We start from the raw sequence: 12,658 nt of genomic DNA on the forward strand, positions 1-12,658 counted from the left end.
AAGGAATCCACTTTGCGCCTTATATTTTACCGCATATTATGTAGCTTAAAAATTATGCACTAATAACCTTTTAAGGTATAAGAGATTTTGTATCATGTACAGTCACCTTCATATATATGTACACATTTATAAACTTATAAATTTAACAGTGGTAGTGCCCGCTTTAACATCTTAGCACGAATGGGCCGGCTCGCCCGGTGTAATACCACGACCACACAGAAGACAGGCGTGAAATGGAAGCAATTCCGTGTTTCGTCTGATGAGTGTGGTGCGGGAGGCCTAATTGAAGTCCCTTTCTCTTCACCACCCTTTTTTTATAAGGAGAGTATGGGATGGGGAAGTGGATTTGACAGTGGAGGAGATGCATAGGAAGGGGAAATATCCTCTTTATGTGCGTCTCCTCCGTCGGATAGGGGTAGGCAACGCATCTGCAATTGCGGATGTTTATGGGCAGCGGTCGCTTCGCCATTTTGGCGGATTCAGATGGCAGCTTGCTCGTTTGCCACCTTATGTTATATAAAAAAATAACCTAGATATGTCATTTTTCGTGTGTGCTGGCATGTGTTTTCTATCATGTACTAATGTTATTGATTACGTGTGTATTATTTGCAATTAAAGAGCTATTGAAGTTTCTTAAGTTTTATAATAGTGTTCATATTTATGTACCTGACTGTACATTAGACAGGACAACACTAACCACATTTAAACCTTTAATTATCTAATAATTAACACATCCCGTTTATCAAATGCTATTCGAGGGTATACTAATAAATAAACTAATTAATAAAATAAACGAACGTAAGCAAGAAAATATTTCTATTGTCCCCTCTATAAGTGATTTATTTGAATCTCTACATATTTAGTTTCCAGATCATTTTACTATTTAAGATATTTTAAGTAGCTACATTATTTTTTACAGTGTAATACGAAAAAAACTTTTTGGGAATGTATACATAAATTTTATTCATTTACTACTAGCTTTCGACCGCGACTACGTTCACGTGGAATGAAAAAACCAAGTATGTGTTCTTCCAGACTATCCTCTACATTGCCAAATTAATTGAGATCTGTTTAGCGGTTTAGGCTACAAACTATAACAAACATCCATCTAAACTTTCACATTTTTAATATTAGTATGATTTTTTATATTAGTTAAATGCATAACTTTATTTTAAGCTTTTTTAACACTAAACCGGTACCTTTGTCATCAGCCCTGAATTCGGCTTCGAGTTCGGCCCTGGTCGGCTCCGGTTCGGGCTCGGTTTTCTTTGCAGTCTTCATACTCATAGATTTACGCGTCTTGTGCCCTCTGAACGCTGCTTGTATCTTTGTTGCTGCTTGCTCTTCTGACGCCTGGTCTTCCTTCTGCTTGTTTTCTGTGAAAGGTAAATTTAATTTTAACATTTAATGTAAGAATTATGAGACATCTTGGTCAGTTAATTTTAGTTTTTAACTTGATGATGGTAGAAATAACAATTCTTCTCTACAAAAGAACTTTGACGTCACAAATTACTTAGCCCAAAGTAAAAAGACCCCAAACCAAAGGTACATACATATATTTAGAGCATCCGCAAACCTTACACTAAACTATCGCACAACTGTTTAGTCGCGCTTTGATTCCTATGAGTTTATATGGAGGTGCGCACGCGATTTTTAATTGTGCAACTAAACAGTTGAAACTCCTAAACAATCGACGATCGCACTAGTTATGCGATAGTTTAATCAAAAATGTGCGCAGACTCTTATGAAACATTTTCATTTTATTTATAAAAAAAATCATATTTATTTCAACAACCAAATTACGTAGTTTAGAGCGACGTGTTACGCACATTAAATGCAGTAAGGACGTTTAAAAACTCGTTAGGCAAACTCATTATTTTTAATGACTCACATGGTGTTCAAACATGCGGTAACGCACTAACTTATGATCAACAAGTTTAGATAAATAAATGCCTAACACCATATACAATTATTATCTATACTATTATAATAAAGTGTAAACACACACTTCTTTCTTGCCTAAGATGTCAGCAATCACAGAATATTTTTGAATAATTCTTTTTTAATAAAAAGCCTTACACTTACGTCACGCTTTAGGCTATATATTTTCACTTTAAAAAGCTTAGGGGGTAAATAAATTGGATAAAATCCCTAACGTGGGAAAGAGACCATAAGTTACTGCCAACATCAAGGAAGCAAGATTGCATAGTAAGGTAATTGGTATTTTTCATTTGCAATTGAGAATTTGACAAATGTAAATAATAAAATAAAATTTTTATAATTCCATGCGGATAAAGCCGCACGAGAACAGCTAGTTACATATATAAATTAAAACGTTACATTTCAAATATATCTATTAAAGATATTGTGACATTATTTTATACCGACACGGGCGTTAGCGATCTACAAAGAGATTCAAATATTAGAGGAGGCATAGTTGGTACTTCATTTGATCCATTTTACAAAATCAACACTAACGCTATCTATTGATAAATCCTCAAAACTATATTTATTTATTACTATCATAATTGTATTTAATTTGCCAACAGATGTCATTTCTAATTTTATTTTGAAACTGTTTAGTTTATTTTATAACAAAAGATGGAGCTTATCATAATTTAGGTAAATATTTTATTACATGTCAATACAACACGAGGTGGCACTAAACTTTATAACTGATATAGTACCTTTCAGAGAAAGTACCGGTGAAAAAATTTTCACTGCCTCGTCTATATATTATTTTAACGTCATTGGTGAGGTCTCATAGTTTAAGTTGGATTTATAGCCACCGGGTCAGATAAATTTGGCTGTCTACACCAATAAATGAAGAAAAGAACAGTAGATATGTGTTGTCTAGAACACGAAGAAACAAATGAGAGTGAATTCACGTATTGAATAACATTTGTTTTACTCTGTGTTTGATTAAAAAGATAATAGGAAACGAGTGAGGCCACGTGTTTCAGGTCACCTAGTTCGCGCGCGTACCGACACATAAATCAATTTGTAAGCGCTGGCAATTGAATTGTATTTTATTAAAACAAGCCTATAGTATTTTTAAGTGCACTGATATTGTTTAAAAGTAGAAATTGCTTTCTCTGTACAGAAATCATAACTGAAGTTCCTAATGAAGTTTCAGAAAATAAATATCATTAAACTGCCCTTGTGCCTGTGGAACATAAGTAGTAGAGCCCGCTTTAACACCTTCGTACGAATGTGCCGGCACGCCCGGTGTAATATCACGACCACACAGAAAACAGGAGTGAAATGGAAGCAGTTTTGTATTTCGTCTGATGAGTGTGGAACCAGAGGCGTAATTTAAGTACATTTCTCTTTACCATTTTTTTATGAGGAGGGGATGGGAAGAAGAAGTTGATTTGACGGTGGAGGAGATGCATAGGAAGAGGAAATATCCTCTCTATGTGCGTCTCCTCCTTCGTCGGATACGGGTAGGCCACGCATCTGCAATTGTGGATGTCTATGGGCAACGGTCGCTTCGCCATTTTGGTGGGTACAGGTGGCCGCTTGCTCGTTTGCCACCTTATGTTATAAAAAAAAGGGGGGGTTGGCACAGTATATGCTCTACCATATCTTTGTAGGTTCTTATCACTTGTTTACTTGATCATCATCATCACCACCTCACTATACATCCCCACCGAGGGGTTCCGAGTCTACTCCAAGTTAGGCTGACTAGGACATACTCAACCACGCTGGCCAAGTGCGGGTTGGTTGACTTCGCACATATCTTTGAATTTCTTCGCCGATATGTTTAGGCATCACGATGTGTAAATTACGTTCATATAAAAATCAAAAATCACATTGGTACATGGCGGGATTCTAACCCAAGGCCTGTAGATTTCAAGTCAAGTGGTTAAACCACAGAGCCACCGACGTTCTAAGTAAAAATTGTAAATGTTACGGAAAATATATTTCATGTAAACTTGCATTTGTACTGTAAAAATAGAGTAAATGTAGAATTATTTACATAATAGCACTTAAGGGGGTTGACAAATGCTGCTAGGGGGACTGAAAAGCCCGGAAACTGGGCAAAGGTCCAAATGCAAACTCTTGGATTTTTTTCCAACCGAGAAAACTAAAACAATTGCTGCTTTTCTATTATGCTTTTAATTGTGTTCGTTTCTTGTTTTATATTTAAATGCAATTGTGTCGCGTATTTTTTTTAGATTTCTATTTTATTTCAGTAGATTTAGAATGTATATTCATTTAGATATATTTTGATCCCAACTATAAAACTCAATGTATATTATTGAATGGTAACGGCATATTTAATATTATTCTTTTCTTATAATTGATTTACTATATAGAAATCAATTAATGTGTTTACAACTGAATTTTGAATCCAACAATTGTCAAAAAAAATGTGAAAAACTGAATCACACAATTTTATTTAATTAATCATAACATTACAAATGTTTCGCATTTTTTTTGGATTGGATTTGGATGGATGGATGTTTCACTACGAATCTTAATACGGCTTTACGAAGCTCGACGAAAGGTTCAAAGGTAGACAACATTTACTTGTGCAATTGCGAAACGGAAAAATCAATAACACAAGTACTGTATATTATTAAAAAAAATGTTCATAAGTATCTTACGTTGTTAGTGTATATTTTATATGAAGTCAATAATGCTTTTCATTTTATTTTATACTAGCTGTTCCCGTGCGGCTCCATCCCCATGAAATTATGAAAATTTCATGTTATTTTTCACATTTGTCAATTTCTTAATTGCAAATGTCAAAATGACATGACATGATGTCTAACCATGGCAACCTTGCTTCCTTGATGTTGGCAACAACTTATGGTCTCTTTCCCACATTAGGGGTTTTATGTAAAATATTTACCCCTTAAGTTTAATGGCGTGAAAATATATAGCTTAAAGCGTGACGTAAGTGTAGGGCTTTTTAATAAAAAAGAGTTATTCTAAAACATGCTGTAATTGTTGACATCTTAGGCAACAAAGAAGTGTGTGTTTACGCTTTATTATAATAGTAAATATTAACACTATATTTTAAATTCCTCGCAAACGAAGACGTGGACTAAAGCTAGTGTGAAAAAACAATTTTCGATCATTCACCTTTCACATTTCGTGTGCAAAATACACAATACCGCGGCTATTTTTTTATAAACGCAAAAGTTAAAAGGTTAACCATTTGTGTAAACTAGAGCACGTAACAGCTGGGAAACAATTGAACACAGGCACAAAACCCTGTTCCCAAAGTAAACACTTAAAATGGGGAGCGTTTAAAAATGGCAGAGAATTTTTAAAAAATTTCGCTGCCGGATTTGTTAGGTGTATCGCAACGAATGTGTTTAAATTGAAAAATCTTTATACTAAAGAAAAGTGTAATAAAAAAGTACTGACAAAATTCTATTATTTTTAAATTTACAGTATTTGGAAATTAGTTTTTATGACGGATAATTTCATACCCGGAGATGTTTTCATTTAATGTATACTAATATTATAAATATTTGTATTTTTATGTATTGAAATAACTCAAAAACTACTGGGCAAAAATAAAAATTCTTTCACCATTAAAAAGCTACGCTATCAGTAACATAGGCTGTATTTTTAATTTAATGCGAGCGAAGTCGTGAGCAGCTAGTTAGATATAAATCAATGTAATTATTACATAATATAGTTACATATTTCATAAAAGCCTTTTTAGGTATTTTAATCGTTATTTTCAATAATACGTTTCTTGCGGATTCATTAAAAATGTTCCATCAATTTTACTGTTCTCTTTTTAAAGATTTTTTTTTGAAGACTTCCTTTGTGTTCTCATACAAAATGTCTTTCTAATTTCTCATCGGAGTGGGTAGGCTGTATTAAGAGCTCTTTGTACAGAATTAGGTTAGCTTTGTCAGCCGAATGGAGTGATGATAAAAGATGACAATGCCTACATCTAGACTACGCAGTTTTATGCAAGCCTGGTACTTTCAAAATGAAATTGGATGTTATTCGTGTTAGATTCCATGTTTCCACTGTGTTAATACTTTGATTCATTACAAAATTAAAACTTATAAATGAAACTGATATTATAAAAAGAAAAGATTTCTATTTTTATATGTATTGAAATAATTCAAAAACTACCGAACCGATTTCAAAAATTCTTTCACCATTAAAAAGCTACGTTATCAGTGAGTAATATAAGCTATATTTATAACTAGCTTTCGAACGCAGCTCCGTCCGCGTGGAATTAAAACAAAAGTGAGTAGCCTATGTGTTCTTGCAGACTATCCTCTACATCTATACCAAATTTCATCGAAATCCCTTCAGCCGTTTAGGCTACAAACTCTAACAAACATTCATCCATCTAAACTTTCACATTTATAATATTAGTATGATTATTTTCTTAATTTCACCCAAACGAATTCGCAAATACTGTAAAATATAGTGAAACTTATATCACGGGTATAGCAGTGAAAACCCACGCTTACCCCAGGTAAATATAATTCTAAATTCAGTACTGTTTGCGTCCCACGCGCCAAAGTACTTTAGTGAAGGAACGTGTTTTCACGACGTTTTTTTCCTGTTTTTTCCACTCTCAAGAACTTTTCCTTATAGCCATCGAATATATCATTTCCGCTTGAACAGTTTATTTTTCGAACATATTAACTTTTCGAATAAATTGTTTTTACATACTTGTGGTGTTGTAAGAAAATACATTACTATATCTTCAAGGTCTACAATAATCGATAACTTACATCCCGTCGTAGTTACCGGGGAACCGGAAATTGGGTACTCTGACGAGCGCGCTATAACGGAAGCCATGCCACGTGATATGTATGTACTTCCGGTCATTTTATAACAGTATATTCATCTATTATTGACACCTTTGCAACTCAGTGGGGTAGGTAGAGACTATATGTGACCATTTGGCATGAACTTAGCATACCTCTGTCGTCACCAAATATAAAGATATTCAAATATGTTTAGCAGTTACGGATTACTATAGTTCTTTTCAAATATCCTATCTACCCAAGGTCATAAGAACGCTAACTACGCTACGCTAACGCTACGTTCCACTACAAATAAAATTATGGGTGTCGCCAGGGATACAAGAAGACAGCAGCCCTTCGACAACATTTTAACTAGCATAAAAAGGTATTATTACTACAAGACCCTCTCTATCATTATTCTGGTTTAAATTTCAAATTACTTTTACATTAACTTACTGAGTAATATTAACCGCAAGTCACTTTACTTAGTGCTAAATAACTTAAGTAACAATAAGCCCCTTTCTAATAAAAAGCCATAAATCACTAAGGAGAAAGAAAGTAATTTTTTCAGGATATTACTTGCGAAAACAAGGCATTACGAAAGTTAGTTAAGTCGTAAAAATACTGTAATAAAGTACGCCCGTCACCTGTAGTCGCTGAAATAGCGAAGTCTTTACAGCCGGGAAGCACATAAAGGAGATATTTTCCTTTCATATACGTCTCCTCAGTCAAATCAGTTCCTAACCTTACATTGTAAGAAAAAGGAGTCAAATAGGATGGAACTAAAGTTAGGCCTCCAGCACGCATACTCATCAGACAAAACACAAACATTTTTCGACTGCACGCCTCTTTCCTGTCTTGTCTCTTTCCCACATCCCACAGGTCCTCCGACAGACCCTTCTTTAGGAACAAGGGTAGATTGATTAGTACATTATTTAACTATTAAAAATCTTATGTGATAATTGAATAAATTGCATTAGAAACCTTACTAACGTTAAGGTTATGTTTCAACACTTTATATTTACTGTGACTTACGCAATGCGTTATAAAATAAAATGGGTATTTGTAACCGGTCAAAATCCTGCTTGTACGTATCATCTTCCCCTCATTATTATACTCACAACGGACTTTGGACTCTTCACATTTATTTCAAATTAATTGTTGTTTACGACTTTGTCCGCGTAAAATTACAACATAGCTTTTTAATGGTGCAATTTTTAAATTGGTCCTGTACTTTTTTATAATATAAGGTGGCAAACGAGCAAGCGTCCACCTGAATCCACTGAAATGGAAAGTGACCGCTGCCCATAAACATCCGCAATTGGAGTTGCGTTGCCTACCCTTGATTGGCAGAGGAGGATACCCACATAAAGGGGACATTTCCCTTTCCTATGCATCTTTGCCACCGTCAAATTTTCCTTCCCATCCTCTCCTTTTAAGAAAATGGTGGAATTTGAAAGGGGCTAAAACTAGGCCTCCAGCACCACACTCATCAGACGAAACGCGGAATTGCTTCCACTTCACGACTTTTTTCTGTGTGGTCGTGTTATTTATTGAATTATTTCAATACATACAAAAATACAAATCTTTCTTCTTTATAATATTAGTATTGGCTAGCCTTTACACTTAGATGTAGACCAGATTATGTTCTACATCTGTACCAAATACCAAGATCTGTTTGGCCGTTTTGAAGATACTTAAGAACATGCATTTAAACTTTTCGTATTTATATTAATAAGATTATATTTGTTAAAAAAAATATATCTATTTTAATGCAGTGTGTAATCTTGTTACGTGATCTACCGAATTTCGTTAAAGGAACACGTGTCGCATATAAAACTGGCCGGACGTGACTTGATATCGAAATTATTCGATTTGTTAAAGCGAAAGTATTTTAACTTTTTTTTTCAGCGTATTTTTTGTAAAAAACTAGCTATTGCTCGCCACTTCGTTCGCGTAAAGAAATATATACTCGTAATAAAAAATATAGCGTATGTTACTCATTTTTAACATAGCTTTTTAATGGTGTAATTATGAAGTAATCCCCGTTATTTTTGACTTTCAAAACATATAAAAAAAATCTTTCCCCTTTATAAAATTAGTATAGGGTTTGGAAAAGCAAACACTATATTTTCAAGTTGTTATTAAAACCTACTCAAAAATGTTACTTGCGACTTACTTCATGTGGAATTTAAAAAAATAATAAAAAATTGCAGCCTATGCTACTCACTGATAACGTAGCTTTAAAAAGCAATAAAGTGGTGAAAGAATTTTTAAAACCGGCTCAATAGTTTTTGAGTTATTTCAAACAAAACAAATATTTACATTTTTCCTCTTTAGATATTATTCAATATATTATTTAATTAAAACATTTTCTCGTGTTCGAAATTATAAATCTTTAAGGCCTTGTTCATGAAATTCAAAAAAAGCAAGAACTTATTATTTATTCAATCTCTTAAAATATTCCGTTTCAACGCGTTTGATTAACATTATACAACTGCTTAATACTGCGGATTTTCTTATTTAAATCTTTTTAATCAAAAATTTCATCTCTACTATTATAATAAAACGTAAACACACACTTCTTTGTTGCCTAAGATGTCAGCAATTACAGCATATTTTTGAATAACTCTTTTTTTAATAAATAGCCCTACACTTACGTCACGCTTTAGGCTATATATTTTCACGCCATTAAACTTAGGGGTAAATATTTTGGATAAAAACCTTAATGAGGGAAAGAGGCCATAAGTTGCTGCCAACATCAAGAAAGCAAGATTGCAAAGTTTTGTCATGTCATGTCATTTGGACATTTACAATTGACAATTTGACACATGTAAACAATAAAATAATTTTATGCTGATAAAATCGCACGGGAACAGCTAGATATTAAATAAATAAAAAAAATTGCGGTCAAAATAATATACATTAGATCTGTTTTAATAGTTTTTAAACAACTTACTGTTTTTAGGCCCTCTGAAGACGTTCTGTTCTGATAGTTTTAATACTGTCGAATTATTAAATTAAAATTGTGCGTATGTAAGAAAAATTGTAACTGTCCAATTAAATCTTTGAAAATGCATATTTTTTACTTAACAGTTTAGACTCTTCAATTAAAACTGGGTATCTAAAGTGGGTGTAAGAGACTATCTTCTGCATTTATGTGTTTCTTCGCAATTTCACTCTAGATTTTAAATCATCATATTAATAAGAAACTTCAAAAAGTACTAAATTTTATTTGATTTATTAAATTACTGACTTTCGCCAGCAACGCTATTCGCAATTAAAAAAAAAACAAAACTAAATAGCCTATGTGTTCTTCCAGACTATGCTCTACATGCCAATTTTAATCAAGATCCGTCCAGCACTTTAGTCTACAAACAAAAAAGCATCCATATAAACTTTGGTTGATATTAGGTAAATTTAAACATGTTATAAAAATGTAAAAAATAGTGGTCGCCGTATCAGGAGAAAAGTAGACCGATATGGCTTCGTGTAACTTTTATTTTAAACTAGCGCATCACTTCAGTCAGCCCGTGAACATGGCGCATGCAACTGTGCCGAAATATCGTGAGCTAAAACAATTCAATCGTGGTAAGAAACCCGTATCTTACGTACATTATATTCGTAAAAACCACGACAGTTTAAAGTTATATATGTTATAAAAATGCATATAAACTGGCCTAATAAATTTTAAGCACGGTACTGCAGCAAGGAATCAACCTTAATTAAACATAACTAATTTTACAGCGTTATATTCTGCTTGTATGCGGCAACACGTGCCGGCCAACGGCCGCTAGTTCACTTAAATATTAACAACGTAGGGAATTTTGGAACTACATATTGTAGTGGAATTAAACTGGGATTAAAAATTAGAATGTGTACACAGCTTTATTCTTGTAATTCAACTAATAATAATCCACAAATCTATTTCCATCTATCTTATTAATCTTATAAATGCCAAAGTTTAGATGGATCTCGATGAAAGACATAGATGTAGGAGATAGTCTGGAAGAACACAAAGGCTACTTGCTTTTGTTTTTTTTTAAGTCCACGCGGTCGGAGTCACTGGCGCAAGCTAGTATATTATAAAGAATAAAATATAAATTTTTCTGACAGAGAAAGAGAGAATTGAAAAAAAATTGAATACCGACATCTCAATTTTATTATGTACTAGCTTTTGCTCGCGACTACGTCCTCGTAGAATGAAAAATTAAAGCAAGCAAGTAGCGTATGTGTTCTTACAGACTATCCTCTACATCTATGGCAAATTTCATTGAGATCCGTTCAGCAGTTTAGGCTACAAACTCTAACAAACATACAACTAAACATTCGCATTTATAATATTGGTATGATGTAGATTCCACTATCAGAGGTAATATCGCGAAATAAAACAAGCGCATTTACAGTAAAAAGTACTAGCGGAATTATTTTTTCCTGAGAACTAAGTAATTACTTAGTAAGAGTAATGCTTACACAGTATACTTAATAAGGTAAACTTATGCGGACTCACGCATTCAACTGACCTAAATAAACCAGTTTTAAACGGAATATATTTTGTAAAAATGGTATATTTTTATCAAAATCGGTTCACGTTATTCAACAAATTTAAATTACAGTTTATCTTCCTGCTCTACTCTTAACAAAAGATAGGCATTTACTACTCTTCTGTACATCTCATAACAGCTGTCATATCTGATTTCACTGATCTTTGATCTATTATACCTTTTTAATAGGGTTGCAACGGAACTCCGCTTCCGCATCCGCAAGTGCGGAACTTCCGCAATAAATATTAACTCCGCAACGGAAGTAAATGGTTAATGCAGTTAATTTTGCATAATAAACGGTATCTTGTAATTATGTACCAATCTGTATTTTGAATTAACGTAGTTCTAGTTTTTATTTCTTTAATAAATCACAATTAACATTTTATTGTTGACCTCCGATTCTGCAGAAGTGAAGCCCTTTTCACCCGCTTCCGCTAAAATAGCCTCCGTTACAACCCTACTTTTTAACATTATTTAAGCCCGCGATACACGCTCAGTTTTAACTGAACAATCAGATGTTTCAGGTAAATCTTACGTGAGTAGCGGGCTTATACCATCCATCCATATTCCTGCCTACAGATGTACCCGTTATTCATGTTTAGAGCTGTTACATGCAATTCTTCCTACCTTATAACATGCCCATACAAAGCTAAAATTAACATAAGGTTATATTAAAGGCGTGTTTTTGAAACTAGTATGAATATGCAGTTTTATTTTAAAGTCAACGAGGAGATCCAACGTGGCTTGATGAATACATTTAAATATTAATGAACACCGACATTATTTAAGGAAAGAACCGCATATATGGTGTATTGATTACTGCTTTTATATTTAAAATGTTGCATTCCATATTAGAGTAAGTAAGAAATAAGTCACAGTGGTAGAGAAGGTACGGAGTAAAAGGTTAGCTTTGGGGCATGTTATGAGGAGGAATGATTCGCATGTAACAAGGAGAACGTTAGTTATGAATGTGGAGGTACACCGGTAGAGGTAGACGTAGAAAGAGATGGATGGATTACGTGAAAAGTGACACGATCAAAAAGGGAGTGATGACTAAGATGACGTATAGAGTTTTACGTACAAATCCTGATACGCCGACTACGGGAGAAGGATAAGAAAGAAGATGATGTATTTACATTTAGTTTTTTTGGGTGTAAATAAATACCATTTGTTCATCACAACCACTCAACAATTCAACCAACAAACTCAATCAAACTAATTGACTCAACTCTTCGAGTTCACTTTAACGACAATCACAACCCAACCATCACATGATCATACATCATGCGAACAAACTTATTATAGCGCCATCTATCGAAAAACCCCAAGTACAAAATATTGCGCGGTTACACACTGCATTTAAGAATTTTTAAT

General features: G+C 33.6%; 1 protein-coding gene across 1 annotated transcript in view; it reads right to left on the reverse strand.

Moving 5' to 3' along the window:
• LOC106108778 (sperm surface protein Sp17) overlaps nt 1-12,658 on the reverse strand; it is a 38,421-nt gene that overhangs the window by 2,016 nt on the left and 23,747 nt on the right. Inside the window, exon 2 of the mRNA XM_013290042.1 lies at nt 1,200-1,376. Coding sequence (XP_013145496.1) covers nt 1,200-1,376 — 177 coding nt within the window. The remainder of the gene's footprint in view (nt 1-1,199; nt 1,377-12,658) is intronic.

The sequence above is a fragment of the Papilio polytes genome, unplaced genomic scaffold (genome assembly GCF_000836215.1).
Source record: "Papilio polytes unplaced genomic scaffold, Ppol_1.0 DF821400.1, whole genome shotgun sequence".
Taxonomy (NCBI): Eukaryota; Metazoa; Arthropoda; class Insecta; order Lepidoptera; family Papilionidae; genus Papilio; species Papilio polytes.